At 40.1% G+C, this 18,198-nt stretch overlaps 1 protein-coding gene and 1 pseudogene across 1 annotated transcript in view; one reads left to right on the top strand and one right to left on the bottom strand.

Moving 5' to 3' along the window:
* LOC103994838 (E3 ubiquitin-protein ligase IPI1) overlaps positions 1-9,086 on the bottom strand; it is a 32,372-nt gene extending 23,286 nt beyond the window's left edge. Inside the window, exon 1 of the mRNA XM_009415278.3 lies at positions 8,702-9,086. Coding sequence (XP_009413553.2) covers positions 8,702-8,861 — 160 coding nt within the window. The 5' untranslated portion in view covers positions 8,862-9,086. The remainder of the gene's footprint in view (positions 1-8,701) is intronic.
* A 1,159-nt stretch (positions 9,087-10,245) lies between these two features.
* On the top strand, positions 10,246-11,381 carry LOC135620375 (annexin-like protein RJ4; annotated as a pseudogene).
* The last annotated feature ends 6,817 nt before the right edge of the window (positions 11,382-18,198 follow it).

The following is an 18,198-nucleotide window of genomic DNA, read 5'->3' as shown; positions in this document are numbered from 1 at the left end:
CAACAAAAGAGAGATCTTAACATCACAGATTTGGAGTCATATACTATGACATCTGAGGAGGCAATCAATGCTAAATTTGAAATCTTTGAGGCACGAATGGAGGATAAGATTCGGACTCTCCTTACCGAATTCAGTTTGGGCCGACCACCAAGCCCGAAGAAATCACATCAAGGAGAGAGCTCTAACCAATCACATCATGCCCAAAGAGATGACTTCCAAGAGAAGGGAAGTTCTATGACCGACCCCAACTATTCGCGCATGAGAGTGGACTTCCCTAGATAGGAAGAAGGAGACCCAATTGGTTGGATCTCGCGCGCGGAGCGATATTTTCGGTGCCATAAAACTGCGGAGGCATCCATGGTGGAAATTGCAGCTATACATCTTGAAGGGGATGTCATACAATGGTTTGACTGGTTTGAACACACTTATGGAGTCCTTTCATGGCGACAATTCAAAGAAGGACTATTGATCCGCTTCGGACCAACTTATTACGAGAACATTGACGGACAACTAGCAAAGATCCGACAAACCTCCACCATTCAGGAGTACCAAACCAGGTTTGAAGGTTATCTAATCAAACTCGTGATTGGTCTGAAAAACAGTTATTGGGGACTTTTATTGAGAGCTTAAAGCCGGCGATCCGGGGAGAAGTTAAGGCGCGACAACCATACACGCTTATGGCAGCCATCTCTTTCGCACGACTTCAAGAGGAGCGATTGAACCATGAAGCCCGGAGGACTAGGATCACTCCACGACCTACAATACTAAAGCCCTCAGCCCCCCCTACTATCAACCGAGTCCCTGCACCGAAAAGGTTAACAAGAGAAGAACTTCGGGAGCGATCTGCGAAGGGGTTATGTTGGCATTGCGACGAGCCGTGGAGCCGCGAGCATCGTTGTAAAAAAGGTAGACTTCTTATGATTGAACCAGTAGAAGAAGAGGTCATTGAACATCTAGAAGAGAGCCTTGAACATGAAGAAGAAGATATGGAAGAAGAGCCACAGCCGACCGACATTACGGTACACGCACTAGCCGGCTACTCAAATCCACAAACGATGAAAGTTGGAGGCCTTCTCAAACAACAGCCGATCACTGTTCTTATCGACACGGGTAGCACAAATAACTTCCTGAATAGTAAGGTTGCTGCTCGGATGGCACTGCATATTGAAGGTTGCAGTAAGTTCGATGTCAAGGTTGCCGACGGCAGAATCCTAAAGTGCGACCAAAGATGCCTGCAGGTGAAACTATTACTGCAAGACCAAGAAATTATCACCGATTTCTTCCTCCTACCAATCGATGACTATGAGGCAGTGCTTGGTATAGAATGGCTGACTACACTATGTGATGTCTCTTGGAACTTTTCTAAATTAATAATGAAATTCTACTGTAAGGGCAAACAGATCATCCTACGTGGGAAGCGCGGAAGCAACGTTACCACTGTTTCGACCCAACGAATGGAGAAAGTTTTGCACAAGGTAAATGGTGGCTTTTTTATGCATCTCCAGCCACAACCAGAAGAGAAGAAAATGGAAATTGAAGATCAAAATCTTGCCCAATTGCTTACTGAATTTGCCGACATATTTGCTGAACCGCGCGGTCTTCCTCCTTCTCGGCAACATGACCATCGAATTCCAATCCTTCCGGGCAAGCCACCAGCGAACACTCGACCGTATCGATATCCTCACCTCCAGAAAGATGAAATTGAAAAGATCGTAAAGGAGATACTTGAAACAATGGTGATTCGGCCAAGTTGCAGCCCCTATTCCTCACCGGTGCTACTTGTACGCAAGAAGGACGAAACTTGGCGGATGTGCATCGCCGTCAAGGACAAATACCCAATACCAGTGGTGGATGAACTTCTTGATGAATTGAAAGGAGCTCGAGTCTTCACGAAGTTGGACCTCCGATCCGGTTACCACCAAATTCGGGTATGTGACGATGACATTCCAAAAACTGCATTTCGCACACATGATGACCATTATGAATTCTTGGTAATGCCTTTTGGACTCACTAATGCTCCTTCAACCTTTCAAAGTCTCATGAATGATATATTTCGAAGCTTTCTACGTAAATTTGTGCTGGTATTTTTCGATGATATTCTCGTTTATAGCCCTTCTTTTGAGACTCACTTTCAGCATTTACGGATTGTTTTGACGATCCTTCGGGAGAATACTCTTTTTGTTAAGCAACCAAAGTGCAGCTTTCTCCAGCAAAAAGTAGAGTACCTTGGGCATATAATATCAGAAGGAGTGGCGGTAGACCCAACAAAAATTGAGGCAATGCAAGGCTGGCCGAAACCTACAAATGTGAAATTACTACGGGGGTTCCTTGGACTAACGGGCTACTACCGAAAATTTGTTAAGGACTATGGGAAGATCAGTGCACCACTCACTTCTTTACTGAAAAAAGATGCTTTCCAATGGTCGGACAAAGCCTCTGCTGCCTTCGACAAACTTAAAGCAGCCATGACAACGACGTCGGTGCTTGCGCTACCAGATTTTAATAGACCCTTCATCATTGAGGCCGACGTATCTGGAGTCGGAATTGGAGTTGTTCTCATGCAAAATGGTCGACCACTCGCATACACTAGCAAGGCATTATCTCCCTCCCATCAAAACATGTCAGTATATGATAAGGAGATGCTTGCCATTGTATACGTAATAACGAGGTGGAGACCCTACCTGATCGGCCGGCGATTTCAAATTAAAACTAACCATAAAAGCCTCGAGTACTTTTTGGAGCAAAAGATATCATCCCCTGACCAGCAAAAACGGGTAACCAAACTTCTTGGATTTGATTATGAAATTATTTACAAAAAGGGGAAAGAAAACGTTGTTGCAGATGCACTCTCACGGCTACCTGAACAAGCTAAGGTTTCAACCATCTCCCTTCCTACCACCGGTCTCCTCGAGGACATTAGGGAAGAATGGAAGAAGGATCCAGAGATCAGCAACATAATAAAAAAATTGGAGGAGGATCCAAGTGCAATAGCCCACTACACTTGGGATTCGAGGGATCTACGCTACAAAGGTCGCATTGTGCTTATACCTGACTCCCCTTGCAATCATCTTGCACGAAATGCACTCCATACCTTCAGCAGGGCACTCTGGATTCCTAAGAACCTACAAAAGAGTGAAGCAAAATTTTTATTGGAGAGGGATGAAAAAAATTATTGTTGAATATGTGGCACAATGTGATGTATGTCAACAGCACAAGGGTGAAACTGTGGCAAATCCAAGGAAGCTACAACCACTACCCATACCAGACTCAGTGTGGACTGACATCTCCATGGACTCCATTGAAGGGCTGCCATCTTCCAAAGGTAAAAGCACGATTCTCGTGGTGGTTGATCGACTTACGAAATATGCTCATTTTTGTGCTGTGAGAAATCCCTACACTACTGCTGGTATTGCCCAGATTTTCATAGAAAATATTGTTAAACTGCATAGGATGCCAAGGTTCATCGTAAGTGATCGTGACAGGATCTTCACTAGTAAATTTTGGACCGAGTTATTTCAGTTACAAGGCACCAAACTCAAGATGAGCACAGCGTATTATCCACAAACTGACGGCCAAACAGAGGTGGTAAATAGGTGCTTAGAGACGTACCTCCGGTGTTTCGCTAGCGACCGACCAAACGAGTGGGCGAAATGGCTTCCCTGGGCCGAATGGTGGTATAATACTACATATCATTCATCTACAAAATGTGCCCCTTATGAAGCATTGTATGGTCGACCAGCCCCTGTGATTCCAAAGTATGTAATTGGCTCGGCCAAGGTAGATCAAGTTGACCAAGAATTGATTGATAGGGACAAACTCTTACAACTGTTAAAAGATAATCTCTCTACCGCTCAAGCCAGAATGAAGCAGCAAGCCGACACACGTCGAAGTGAAAGAGAATTTTCAATGGGAGATTAGGTTTATCTTCGCCTACAACCATACAAGCAACTCTCTATCAACACTCGAGCCTCCATGAAGCTATCCCCACGTTTTTATGGGCCCTATCAGATCACAGAGCGTAATGGAGCCGTGGCGTACAGACTTCAATTACCTGAGGATGCCAAAATTCACCCTGTATTCCACGTATCATGCCTAAAGCCCAAGTTGGGAGAACACGAGTCACCCCAGATCCAACTGCCCAACACAACTGAGGATGGAGTTATTCAAGCCCAACCACAAGCCATCCTCGATCGCAGGATTGTGATGCGTCGCCGACGTCCCTCTACTGATGTACTAGTGCATTGGAATAATCTACCACTTGAAGACACCACATGGGAACCATATGAGGAGCTGAAGACCCGGTTCCCTGAGTTCATGGAATCTCAGCCTTGAGGACAAGGCTGATTTGAAGAGGGCGGGTCTGTTAGGACTCTAGCTATGAGAGTCCTAATTGAGAGGGGCATTCTGTTAGGACTCTGTTAGGACTCTAACTAGGAGAGTCCTAATTGAGAGGAACATTCTGTTATGAGGTTTTTTCTTAGAGAAGAATTAGGAGTTGTAAGGGAATAGGAGTCTTGAGTAGGAGTCATATTAGGTGTTGGTTAGAAGTAAAAGTCTTAAGTAGGAGTCCTATTAGGAGTTAGGGTTTAGAAGCCCTATAAATAGCCATGTATTCCTTCTCTTTTGATAAGCAATAGATGAATCTTTTCTGCAGCCTTTGAGCAGCAACTTGGAGGGAGGAACCCCTATAGAGTTCCAAGGAGGCCGATCCCCGAAAGAGATCAACCCCAAGTTTAGAATCTGCAAGGGTTCTATCACGGACCCACCCTGGTCCGGTCCAACATATAAAAGGGAAGTGGGAAACCCTAACTCCCACTTCTCACGCGAGCATCACCACTGCTTCTCACATGAGAAGCAGTGGTGATGCAAGCTGCAAGCTTGTGATTTCTCACCACCATGACCCCCACTTGCCCTGATCGATGCTGCACACCGCCACACGACCGAAGCTGTGATCGATGGTTTTCACGCAAGCGCAAGCGGCTACAGCAACCTCCGCTTGCTGCGACCTTGTTGCACACCACCACATCCTAGGTGAGTCTCTTCTCCTCTTTCTCTTCCTCTCCCTCTTCCTTCTTCCTTCTTCCTCCAACGTCGCTTCCTCTTCTTCCCTCTTTCTTCCTCCTTCCTCCACTATCCCTTCCTCTTCTCCCTTTTTTCTTCCTCTCCGAAACACCAATACTTACCGATGTACCACATGTCAATACACCGGTACAAACCAATACATACCGGCCCGACAAATCTCCGAGTTGGGTCTGGTACCCGATTTGGCAAACCTTGTTCAAATGCAACCATGAAATATTCTGAAGTATCCCAAACACATATGGGAAGTAACCAATGGCTATCACATACAATTTGTGCTCATACGGAAAGCATTTGTCTTATCTATATTGTCATATATGACGTCTATGACTAATATAGTAATACCATTAATATTAATTTATATTTACCTCATTTTATACGGTTGATAATGTACAGGATATGACCCTCTTATAAATGTATTCTCCGATTTGAGGAGGAAACTTGGTCTGCCAAAGATAAAAGAGAGAATAGATACAGAGAGAGAGAGAGATACAAATTATGATAAACCTATTAAATGAAAAAGCCAATACTAAGTCTAGGTCTCTATGTTCAAGACACATCAAATATATGGTAAAACAGAATTACTTATGGGATAGTTCTAAATTTTGGATATATCGGAATCCCACAATATCCTATTTATTACATGTTTGGAACTCTCTAAACATCAACCTCTGTGGCTTAAGAGCTCTCTTAGCCCTATCTAAAACAAAAATAGAATGCTGGATGAAAATAAAATCCAAAATCTGACTAAACTTATTAAGCATAACAACTTAAATTATAGATAATAAATATCTTAAGAAAGCGGAAAAGTAGAAAATTAATCTGATATAGAAGGTGCACCCAATCAGGAGTAGTTCAGGTCCAGCCACTCACTCCTTAACACAAAGATGTATAATTTCAACTCCAAACTTGAGTCCATCTATGTCAATCCTTGTTCATTCAACTCTCGATTGGTCAGTCTCCATTCATCTAAGAACATATGTACACCATATTTATGCAAAACCTATAACACATCTATATTTGCTTTGTCCTTTAAAAAAGATATTATTAAATTTCCAAAAGCACTCTATCCCATAAAATTTCCTTTTACTATTTATTTATTTTTCTTATAAATAAAATGGACCTTTTTCATAGGCATCGGGTTCCTTTATCAAGTTTCAATGCACAACATATTCACAGAGCAAAATTTACTACCCAAATAAACTCAATCGATGGGTTGCCGAAGTCATAAAATTTATTTCTTAAATGATAATACATTTTGCTACTACATATGTTATGCAAATATACAATATTAAGGTCACTAGTGCATTGCTTCTTTTGCTAGAAACTAAACTATACTCCCAACTATGCCCACTCACCTTTATTTTTTCTCATATCTACCTGAGAAAGGCCCTCACTCTATTTCATTGTCCTTCTAATTTCAAAAGTAATATTACACAAAATAGCACATTTTAGTATTTTCACATGTGCATCACGAAGAAAGAGACATTCCCTTGAGAATAACAGGCAAACGAGGCATCAGTTACCCAATTTCGGTGAAATAAGAGCATAAAATCACACTCAAGTTCTGCAATCAGAAAATATACTATCTTCTCCATAAAGGAGAAAATATAATACAATGTCCTAGCAATATTAGTAAACTATCATGTTATTTTTTAGTTTCTCCAGGATCAGAGATAAGAAAACAATCAATTATTTCTCTCAGCAATTATATACTGCCATTTTCAGGTCTCTAATTAGTTATATTCATTCCCAATCTCAGTCTTTCTAACCAAGGACTGAAATTCCGTACCGTACCAAAATTTCGAGACTTATTCAGTACGGTACGATACTATATACCGAGCGGTATATTTCGGTAACCGCTCGGTATATATATATATATATAATTATAAATTATATATATATATATATATATATATAGGTAAACGGCTCAGTTTACCTCTATGCGGGGCAACGTCACCTCTCTTCTCGGGCGACGTCACCGAGGCGACGTCATGGATAAAAAAAAAAGTTATGTCTCGGGCAACATCGCAGATTAAAAAAAAATTGCAATTTCGCCCGAGAAGAGAAGAAAATAAAAACATCTTCGCCTCTCTCCGCCCCGCGACGCGGATGCCTCCTCTCCCGTGCGTAGATGAGAAGTCGCCAACAAACGAGGAGGAGAGCAACAATCTCCGGGTTCTCCCTTTTTTGTCCTGTTTCTTTCTTCCCCTTCTCCCTCTTCTTTCTTCTTCCTCGATCACCGTCGACGATAACGCCTCAATCGACGGTACTGCTCGATAGTGGGCTGTTTGTGTACCGGTCTGCTGACGGACCGGTACGGGCGGTATCATTCGGTATTGCAAACCTTGTTTCTAACTCAATGATGCAAATAGCTATTGAACACTCAAGAATCAATGATAGAAGAAAAATTGTTGCCACACCTTGTACATTAACCCTACATTGATAAATCACATAAAATAAGTTTAAGAATGAAGATTTAATTCTGTATAGGAAATTTTGTTCTTTTATCAGTTAAAAGAAAACTTTTCTAAGGAAACAACTTATTCATGAAGTGTCAGTGACAATATTTAGTCATATATACAACAATAAGAAGAAGCCATAAAGTCCCTGCCAAATATTTAGTCTTCCATCAATACTACTACAGGTCCATGATGTAGCAAGCTGCAAATCTAATGGACCAAATTATCATTGAGAAAGAATTAGCATCACATTCAACTATAAATAACAGAACATTTCTTAAGATCAAAATTTACCTTCATATATGTTAATACCTAAATTTTATAGCCGAATAACAAAATGGAATTGGAGCCACCCTTCTGCTTATAACAGTTCTTTAGTTACATAGGTTAAATCAATTACCCGGCACAACTGCATGTAAAAGAATGTCCTTAGCAACAGAATACATGGACCAAAGTTAGCCTAAAACCACCTTGTAGCACTAATATCAAGTTCAACTTCTTCAAGGAAAAGAAATTCCACCTTTATACACATCATTCTACATGATAGAAAACAATTAATGTCAAATTTCTATTTCAGTAGAAAAATAAGTAAAAATTGAAAGAACTTATTTTAACTGATTAAGTTCGGATCTCTCTTTCCCACACTAGGGACTAAAACCAGAATGAAAGGTTCGTCATGACTGCTATCTGTATCTCGAAGCACAATCATTTGACAAGATTTCAAATTCCTGTCAGAAAATCGGTCACCTAAAACATAGATCAAATGGCTGACCAGATGAACATAAACAACTCGAGCTTCAAGGCTTATCTATTCCAGATCAGCTAATTGATCCTTTAGTCCAGATAACGGAATTTTAATACCATGTCAAATTATCATAAATGTCGAATCTTTTGCTCAAGGACAGAGTCCTTAACATCGATCCAACTGTAACATCGACCATTCATGAGAGCAACAAATTACGAGTTCCAGAAAGAACATACAGCAGCAACAGATCCAGGTAGAGAAAGATGAATCGGGACCAAAAACCCGATTTTGACAGCAGGAAGTGCAAGCATGCAGCTTAAAATTAAAATTCAAACCAGAAAGGAGAAAGGCTAGAACGGGTACAGGATCAGCTAAGAAAGGTCATCACGTAGGAAAGGGTAAAGAAATTCGTCACCTAGATGGAACTCATGCCCGCATTGGAGCTTAGCGGTGGATCTCCTCCCCTGATCCAGTACCAGCTCGAGGCAAATCGAGCAGGCGGGGGCCGCCGCTGCTCCCTTTCCGTCCGACGAGAACTCCGTCTTCTCCAGATCCATCGCCTTGGAATCGTTCATCAAGACGCCCCGTCCTCCAATTGCAGATCCTAGATCCTGAATGAAAGCCCTGGGAAGCCTCGATCGACTACCTCTATTGCTTCCACCATGAAGAAAAAAGCCGAGCCACAGAAAAGAGAAGGCAGGGAGAGAGAGAGGAGAGAGACCGAGAGCGGAAGCGGAGGTATTCGGACAAATGGAAGAACGAGAAATCGTAACCTGTTTTAAGGATTTGTCGCCGGAGCTGATAAATCCATGCTTTTCCATATATATAAAATAAAATAAAAAAACCCTTGTGACTTTACTTAAATATCCTCCGAAAACGTGCCGTATTTACATATACCTCTCGTGTACGCAATAAATTTATCTGAACTCGAGTTGAAATTTGATCTATTTAATTTGAGTTAGCAGCAGAAATGACATTACGGTTTGAGCTAAAATTGATGGCTAGAATGTGACCGGGTTCGTTTTATCGGGTCCAAACCCATTAAGCATAATGTTTGGCAAATCTTGGTAAAAGATGATGTGATGGGATACATAAATATTCGAGTCGAATGAATTTTAAAATGACCTGTGGTCAATTTGTAATGTCTGGCCAAGTCTTTTTAAATCAGCTAACTTGGGCAAAAGCGATTTCATGTGATCCACAATGTTTGACTGGGTCACTGTGACTCGGAACCCAAAAGATACATGGAGTCGTGATGCTTGGTGAATAACTTTAGATTCGCGAACAGAAGCTGATTTGATGGAACGCATGCTATGCGGTTACTTGGGACTTGTAATCAATCTAAATAATTCAAGTACTTATTAACTTGGTCAAGTGTAAACAAGTTTGTTTTAGTCTTATATCACAATCAATTTGCTATTAATTGATCTGGGATCAGCCTTAGAATAAATCTACGTTTAAGCGATCGAACAGACCTAAATCAAGCTTAAGCTTAATACACTTTTTCCTTTTTTTTCTTTTTTATTTGATATTTGCACAATGCTCCTGAAATGGAAATATTTATGTATTTATCTCGTAATTTCAATGTAGGGTAACATTTTGGGCAACAAGTAGGAAAATATCAATTTTTAAAAAAAAAAATACCTAACACTACAAATTTTTAAACTTCTAACAAATTTTTTTTTTTTAAATCAGATTTAATTAGATGAGTAGGAAAAGCTTAGGTGATAAAGGAATTTTGGAGAAAACATTAGATGGGTAGGACATTGGGTTGTATCATATGTTAGATATCAGAAGGCTAACATTAGATGGGTAGGACATTGGGTTGTATCATCACTCATCCAAGAGGCTAAGCACTCATCTTAAATTTTTGTTTTGAGTCTTTGATACATGCTTTCTTCTTCTTCTTTTTTTTTCTTGTTATTTTTAACAAAGAATCAAATGGCTTCACTCATGATAATGGCAATTTTTTTGACAGATTCTATATCTGTAGCACTTCTTGCCCCCTTGTCCTTTCGCCATGCCACCTTGAAACAAGTAGGGTTCTTAAACTTTTGAAACAAAATTGTCAATATTTTTCTTCTCTGTTGTTGTTGTTACTCGTTAAGAATTGGCTTCATCTTATTGACGACACAGCAAAACCCAAGATTCATAATGAACCCGAAAGCACCGAACAACACTTGTGTTAGGATGGAGAAGTAATCATCAATATACTACTAGTACACAGAGATGCTATTCAAACGGAAGCAAATAAGATTGGGTTTTGAGGAACAATACAAGGAGAATCTTAGAAAGTGGCTTTTGAGGTCCATAATTTTATCTACTGCATCCTCGTCGATATGGTGCAGCCATTTGTTGCAGCTTGCTTGCATGTATTCCTTCCTCTTGTAGAGAGTCGTCTACCGCTGGATATTGGACTCGATTCAAAGAGAGACTATCATCACTAACATCGCCGTGAAAAAGAATATCGACTACCAAGCGATCATAGAAATTGCATGCGTCAGTTCCCCGAAAGAGCTGCTGGCGGTGAAGGAGGAATACCATGCTCGTTATAGACGTTCCCTGGAAGGAAGGAGACGTTGCAGCCCTCACAGTTGGAAATTTAGACAGGTATGACACTTCAGAATTATGGCATTTATACATAGTGGTGATATGTCATCTATATAATGGCTTGCATTGCAGCTTTTGGTTTCACTGGTGAGCACGTACAGATAAGATGGTGATGAGATCTGACATAGGTGTTGCTCGTTTGGAAGCCAAAATGCTATGCAAGCCATTAAATAGATGTCATCTATATAATGGCTATCAAGTCACAGAACTTCAGCCACGGTGAGCTCATTCGAATGCTGAGTACCAGAAGCAAGGCCCAACTTTGCGCTATCTTGGACTGTTACAAAGACGAATACGACATTCCCATAACAAAGGCGACGACATTTTGACTACTGAGTCTCCAAATGAATTTGCATCGCCACTACGAATGGCAGTCCGATGCATTGTGTCACCCCAAAACTGTTGTCACTCTCGAATATGCTGTGGGTAAAGAGACTTCTGGGGATTACAAGAGCTTCCTCCTTCCTTATTTAGTAGGGAACTAAATATGCTTATTTCATATAATGAAGTATAATGAACTCTGTCATCCTTGTTTAATTCCTGGTGGTGTAGAAGCATTTCATAGTTGCACTTTCCTTTAAGGTTTGATATTTGTTTCAAGACAATGGCGTGCAAGACATTGATTCTCTACTCTTATGGTTAAACATTGTTTTGGGCTCATCAACAACATCATCAAAGCAGGAGACACGAGGCTGGGGAAACGAAATGAGATAGTAAGATTAGGGAAAGTTAAGGATATATTCGGCTGTATAACTTATAACTGATGTAGGTACCTATGTCTGAATACAAATTTTGTATATTTTGAATCTATTATTTAAATGAATGACAAGACTACGAGAGAGATGCATGATAATCACACCTAAGTAAGTCAGAGTTTTTCAAAAGGAACAATCTTCTAGCGACTAAATCAACCCAGAATATTATCTTCGATGGTAATATGATTAAATTGGCCCGAAGCACTATCTTCCGTGCTAACACTATCAGACCAACTCAAAGTGTTATCTTTAATGCTAATACAATTGAATTAATCCAAAGTTCTATCTTTTAGACACCAATAACTCAATCAACTTGATGTGCTACCTTCAATGCCATCATGATCGAATTGGTCCAAAGATTAATCTTTAATACCAACAAAGTCAAATTGGCCTATACTATTATCTTTGATGCCAACACGGTCAAATTGGTCTAAAATACTATCTTCTAGACCAATATAATCAAATAAATCCAAAGTGCTATCTTTAATGTTAAGGTGACCGTTGGACTCAAAATGGTATCTTCAACACTAGTGTGGCTAAATCGATCTAAAGTATTTTCAATGCCAATATATTTGAATTGACCTAAAGCACCATCTTTGACCCCATTGCGATCAAATTAATCAAAAGTGCTACTTAAGTAATCAAGAAAAATTTTCATTAACTATAAACCCTTTTTCTTTATATAGTATTGATAGCCCTGAAGATCACATCTTACTCCAACACTACTTCATGCATCGAAGTATGATATGTGACAAATGATATAGTATAATAAATTATCAATATCTCAACAACAAATGATAGAGTATATGTGACAATGCGTTAAAAGAGAATATTTAAAATAAAAAAAATATTTGAATCGATGAAAGAATTATTAGTGATCTCGAGATATCTATATTCAAACACATAATTAAACAAGCATTCATGAATAGATAACTTGAGTAACTATCTCAAATCTCCAATCTTCATTCTCATGAGTGTGCCTCCAATTCTTATGGCCACTAGCCACTCACTATAAAAGCATCTAGGTACATCATTGTTTGACATCTAATCTATTTTAATTAATTTTTTTTAAGATTCAATATTAGACCGAATCATCTAGTCCATTTGTTAACTTAAGTATTAGAGAGGCTTTATCGAACTTGTTTCAAATATAGTTATACAGGATTTTAATACTTAGATTTTGCGCTCTCATCCATGTCAGACTGTGATGTACTCCGGAAAGGATCACGGTTGGTCCGAATCACCGAGGGAACAGCTGAATTGCTAACCGTTTATGGAGTATTGATCTCGACTAAAATCTTCAATCCTGTATGTGGGTAAACATGATATGCTTTTCTACCGTTGAAACTTACAAAGGTCATGGGACTATAAAAACCGGGAAGCTTGGGCGGAGGAGGAGGATGAGAACTATACAGAGGCTTCATAGTATGCCGACATTGCTGGTCCTGGAGGGAGCAGGCGATCTCATCGGCGACAATAACACAACGAGATCCATCCATCCATCCATCAAGCGCATCCCACACCATGTTCATTATGTACATCGGGCATGGCCATTGGCAGCAGCCCGAACTTGTTCCTTGTAACCTTTCTCTCCAGTTCTTGAGAACAACGATACCTTCCTCAAAGAGCTCATTCTTCTCAACGGCAGCATCAACAAAAAATCCTAAAAGTCAATACATACAAAGGAACAAAGTAACACTACCCAAGAGATTTGTTTTTTTGCATGGCACTAAAACAGATTCTTCTGAAAGAATCTGTCCTGCCAATAGAGCAAGGCAAGCAAGGAATAACTGATGTAGTAAACTTCTTAGTGTATTTGGAGAAGAAATTGGAGGCTCGTCGAAGGCAAAAGGAAACCCCAAGTAGACATTTATTACACGACGACGTTAGTTTAGGGGGAGCGTTGTCGATATACTTCAGACAGCAAAACGGCGGAGAAAAAGGAGATTAGGATTAAGTCTCGTCTACTATATTCTGCTCTTCAAGTAGACACTGTTTCTGTCGTCTTTGACACGACACAAATGGAGAGAGAGGCACAATCAAACAGATATCCATGAACACCGCCGTTAGATCCAGATCCAATGGTACGGAGCAGATATCTATTGGCTGTCCATATTTATGCACTACAAACTATGTTCATTGTATAAGACTGGCAGCTTTCAAATCCTTGGTGTCGATAAGTTGGACACTGCCATCAGAGAAATGAAGGACTGATTGGGAATTTTCAAAGAGGAGGATTGTATTTATCTTCACATCATAAATAATGAACTCAGTGTCCTTAATTGGCTGACCCATATTAATTGGTGCACCAAGTCTAAATCTAAATTGCCTGAAGAAATAATAGATAAATTACCAAGATTTTCATACGTCAGTCATTTATAGAAGAAGGAAAAATGTTTTTTGGTGCCAATTATGTGAATGATATTCTATCATAATTATTTTTTGGCTCTTGATTCCTCCTCTAATCAGCAGGACTACTATTTTCGTCCCCGATCTTTAGAAAGTTTTTTTATGGGGATAAGTCTGATCTAGTTGTGGAGTCCTTAACTATATCTCCTGATTGGTCTTAACAAAAGTTCTGAGCTAAATATATCTACTGTAGAATTTAACAAAAAAAGTAATGACATTATTTTAATAATTCTATTTCGGCTGCTGTCTCCACATTTCAGGTTAATAATTCTTGAGAAACATAACATTTCCAAGTTGTTGACTTCAGAGATAAAGAGCTCTATGGAATAAAATTTGTCAATTTTATTATCTTATAAAATTAATATATATTTAGTGTTGGGGAGAACATTCGAGACAATATTATTATTATGGCAGATAACCTAACATATTTTTTGTTTTGTCAAATTCTTCGCAAGAGACTTCTCCTATCTTTATCAAGCTTGATATTGAAAAAAATATATAAGATTATTGGTTTTAGGATGATTTCTCGGAAAAACCCTTCTCTTTCCTCTTTTCCAAAGAAGTACTCCCCTTTTTCATATTTTCCCATCAGTGTCTTATTTTTCCAATCGACCCTTAACAAGACACAACAACAACTCTTTTTTTTTTTTTTTTTCAGTGGATACGTCCATAGAATAAATCGGTACAATTCCTCGTATTTTCTAATCGGTTTAAAATATTATAAATCTATTTAAAAATAATATAACTAAAATAGAAGTCTGTATGTTTGATTGTTAATCTTCCTAAACCAATAAAAATACTTATTTGAAATCATATTTTTATACATGAGCTATTTTTTTTAGTTTTGAGACAATTTACCTTAGTTACAATTTTTTTGAATATATTTATAGTATTTTTGATGGAGGTGCCAAAAACACTGTAAGCCTATTTAAACATTGTAATCGATACTATAAATCTTATACATGAGGAATTGGCCCATTCATCCGATGAAAAGAGTAGTTATTGGAAAAAATGTTGAATATCATATTTTGACGATGAAATCAATCGATATGTGTTTATGTTTTAATCTGCGTTTTGAGTGATGCAGGATGCTTCAATCAAGATAAGACAATTATAGCAGGAAAATCATGTTATGCCGGAGGAACATATTAGAAGATTGTGTTAGGATCGAGAGCACTAAGAGGGGGGGGGTGAATTAGTGCAGCGGAAATCTTATAATAATTTAAAAACCAAAAGCTGCGTTCGTTCAAAAACTATTATGATGCAAAAGCAAATTCTCAGTTTGTATCTAAGTGCAGTTTGCGTCTAAGCGCAGATTGCGTTTAAGCGCAGTTTTGCGTCTAAGCGCAGTTTTGCGTCTAAACTCAGATTTACGTCTAAATGCAGATTTACGTCTAAACGCAGATTTACGTCTAAACGCAGATTTACGTCTAAATGCAGTTTTACGTCTAAACGCAGATTTACGTCTAAACGCAGTTTTACGTCTAAACGCAGTTTTACGTCTAAACACAGATTTACGTCTAAACGCAGTTTTACGTCTAGACGCAGATTTACGTCTAAACTTTGAAACTCGTTTGTATACTCGCAGAAGGCAGTATGCAGTTGAAATCAAGACGTAAACGTGAACTGAAATATGATGATTGAGCGAGGAAAGCCGATTTACGTCTGAATGCAGTTTTACGTCTAAATGTTGAAACTCGTTCGTAAAATCGTAGAGGACAGATTGCAGTTATTAATAGGATTAAAATGTAAGCGTAAACTGCAAAGAAGCTCGTTCGTAAAAGCACGGAAAACAGTTCTGCAGAATCAAACGTAAACGTAAACTGTAATGTATGAAAATACGAATTTACGTCTGAATGCAGATTTGGAAGAACAGCACTTAGAACTTGTTCGTGAAAGCGCAGAGAGCAGTAGTGATGAGGGAGGTTTGCAGTAATGATAAAGTGCTCGAAAATAAACGCAAACCAGAGATTTAGAGTGGTTCGGTCAGCCTTGACCTACTCCACTTTTGGCTTCCTCCACCGATGAGGTTGCCGACGTCAACTAGGTGCCTTCCTTCAATGGGCGAAGGCCAAACTTCCCTCTTACAATTTCTCTCCTTTTGACAGGCTTAGGAGACAACCTTTACAGACCTTTCTCTCCTCACTTTACAATTGAAAACTTGAAGAACAGAAGGAGGAGACTTAAAGGCTTTACAACACTTTTGAGCTCTTAGAATCACAGAAAAGATCAAGATTTCGGTGTAGGTCTGTATCTTTTCAGTGCTGAATGGGTGGGGTATTTATAGGCCCCAACCCAATTCAAAATTCGAGCTCAAAACGATCAAATCGATCAAATCCCAGAATTCTGGGATCAGGCGGTTGCACCTCTCGACTGGAGAGGTGGCACCGCCTGGCAGAGCTCGAAGACTGAGCTCTGCCGATTGCTTCTCTCTGCCAGAGCTCGAAGACTGAGCTCGATGGTTGCATCACCTGGCAGAGCTCGAAGACTGAGCTTGGTGATTGCATCACCTGGCAGAGCTCGAAACTGAGCTCGGTGGTTGCATCACCTGGCAGAGCTCCAAGCTGAGCTCAGGCTGATCCACCTCTCTGCCAGAGCTCGAAGACTGAGCTCGGTGATTGCATCACCTGGCAGAGCTCGAGACTGAGCTCAGGCTGATGCACCTCTCTGCCAGAGCTCGAAGACTGAGCTCGGTGGTTGCATCGCCTGGCAGAGCTCGAAACTTGAGCTCTGGCGGTGCTACCTCTTGGCAGAGGAGGTTGCACCGCCCAGTCTAGCTCGAAGACTGAGCTCTGGGCGGTTGCACCTCTCGGCTGGGGCGGTTGCACCTCCCAGCCTCGCAGCCCTGGCGGTTGCACCTCCTGGCTGGGGCGGTTGCACCTCCCAACCCCACAGCCCAGGCGGTTGCACCTCCTGGTGCAATCAGGGTCCGAATGGTTCACTCCATTCGGCCCATTTTGAATCTTTTCAGGGGCCCAATTGCCCCAAGATTAAGCTAATGGGATCACCTCCCATTTTCATGCTTAATCATCATGCTAACTACGATTAACTCTAAGACAACTTCTGCAGCTTTGCTCCGATGCGTCAATCGCTTCTTCCGGCGAGTTTCCTGCCAACTTCCGTCGATCAACCGATAACCCTCGGTGATCCTTCTGCGGACATCCGGCATACTCCTGGACTTTGCGACGATCCACTTGGCGAGTTCCGACGAGCTTCGCTTGGCAAGCTTCTGGACTTCTCGGATCTGTTCTCTCTGAACCTCCGACGACCGTCCGAACTTCCGTCGAACTCTCGAACTCCCAACGTGATCATGATCTTGACTCCGGCGCAACACCTGCTGCTTGTCTTACTCTCATCGTAGTTAATCCTGCACACTTATCTCAACACATAGATTAGATAACAAATGACAATTGACTTCATCATCAAAATCCGAGATTCAACAATCTCCCCCTTTTTGATGATGACAATCAATTGATAAAGGAGTTGTCCTTAACTCCCCCTATCTATATGCCATAGTTGAGATAAGTCAACCTTGAATTCAAGACCTAAGAATTCAAGTGACGTATTGATAAGTTAGATCAGTTAAACTTATCAATGCTCCCATCATGATGCCCATCATGATGTATCTCTTCAAGAATGATGTCAAGGCATGACATACATCATCAAGTTTGTATGATAGTGTTTGTAACCATTCATCATGTAATCATATAAAGCTACGAAGGACTTTTTACATGATGCACACATTTGAGATTTTCTAGCAAGTTTGCATTTTCTTCACAATATCAAATCAAGATATGATGCAAACTATAGCACATGTTCACATATCTCTTGGTGATGCAAGGATGGCATGACATTGTTTATAGCATCACTCAAGTATTTGCAACTATGACATAGATATGATTATGGCAGTTCAGCTATGACATAGTGTTTATCAATTCATATGTTTCTCCCCCTTTGTCATCAACAAAAAGCATGATAGCATTATCAAGCATATAAAGGAAGTCATGACACATATATCTCTTTATTGTTTTTGCTTGACGGAGGAAAGTCATTTTCCAAAGAGTTTTCATAAGAGTGTACGGGAACATCCCATTTTTAGCATACAACTCGAAAAATGAACTTCTTACATGCATTTGAT

The sequence above is a fragment of the Musa acuminata genome, chromosome BXJ2-8 (genome assembly GCF_036884655.1).
Source record: "Musa acuminata AAA Group cultivar baxijiao chromosome BXJ2-8, Cavendish_Baxijiao_AAA, whole genome shotgun sequence".
In the NCBI taxonomy this organism is placed as follows: Eukaryota; Viridiplantae; Streptophyta; class Magnoliopsida; order Zingiberales; family Musaceae; genus Musa; species Musa acuminata.
The sequence above is the reverse complement of the archived record's forward strand: the minus strand, read 5'-3'. Positions and strand labels throughout refer to the sequence as shown.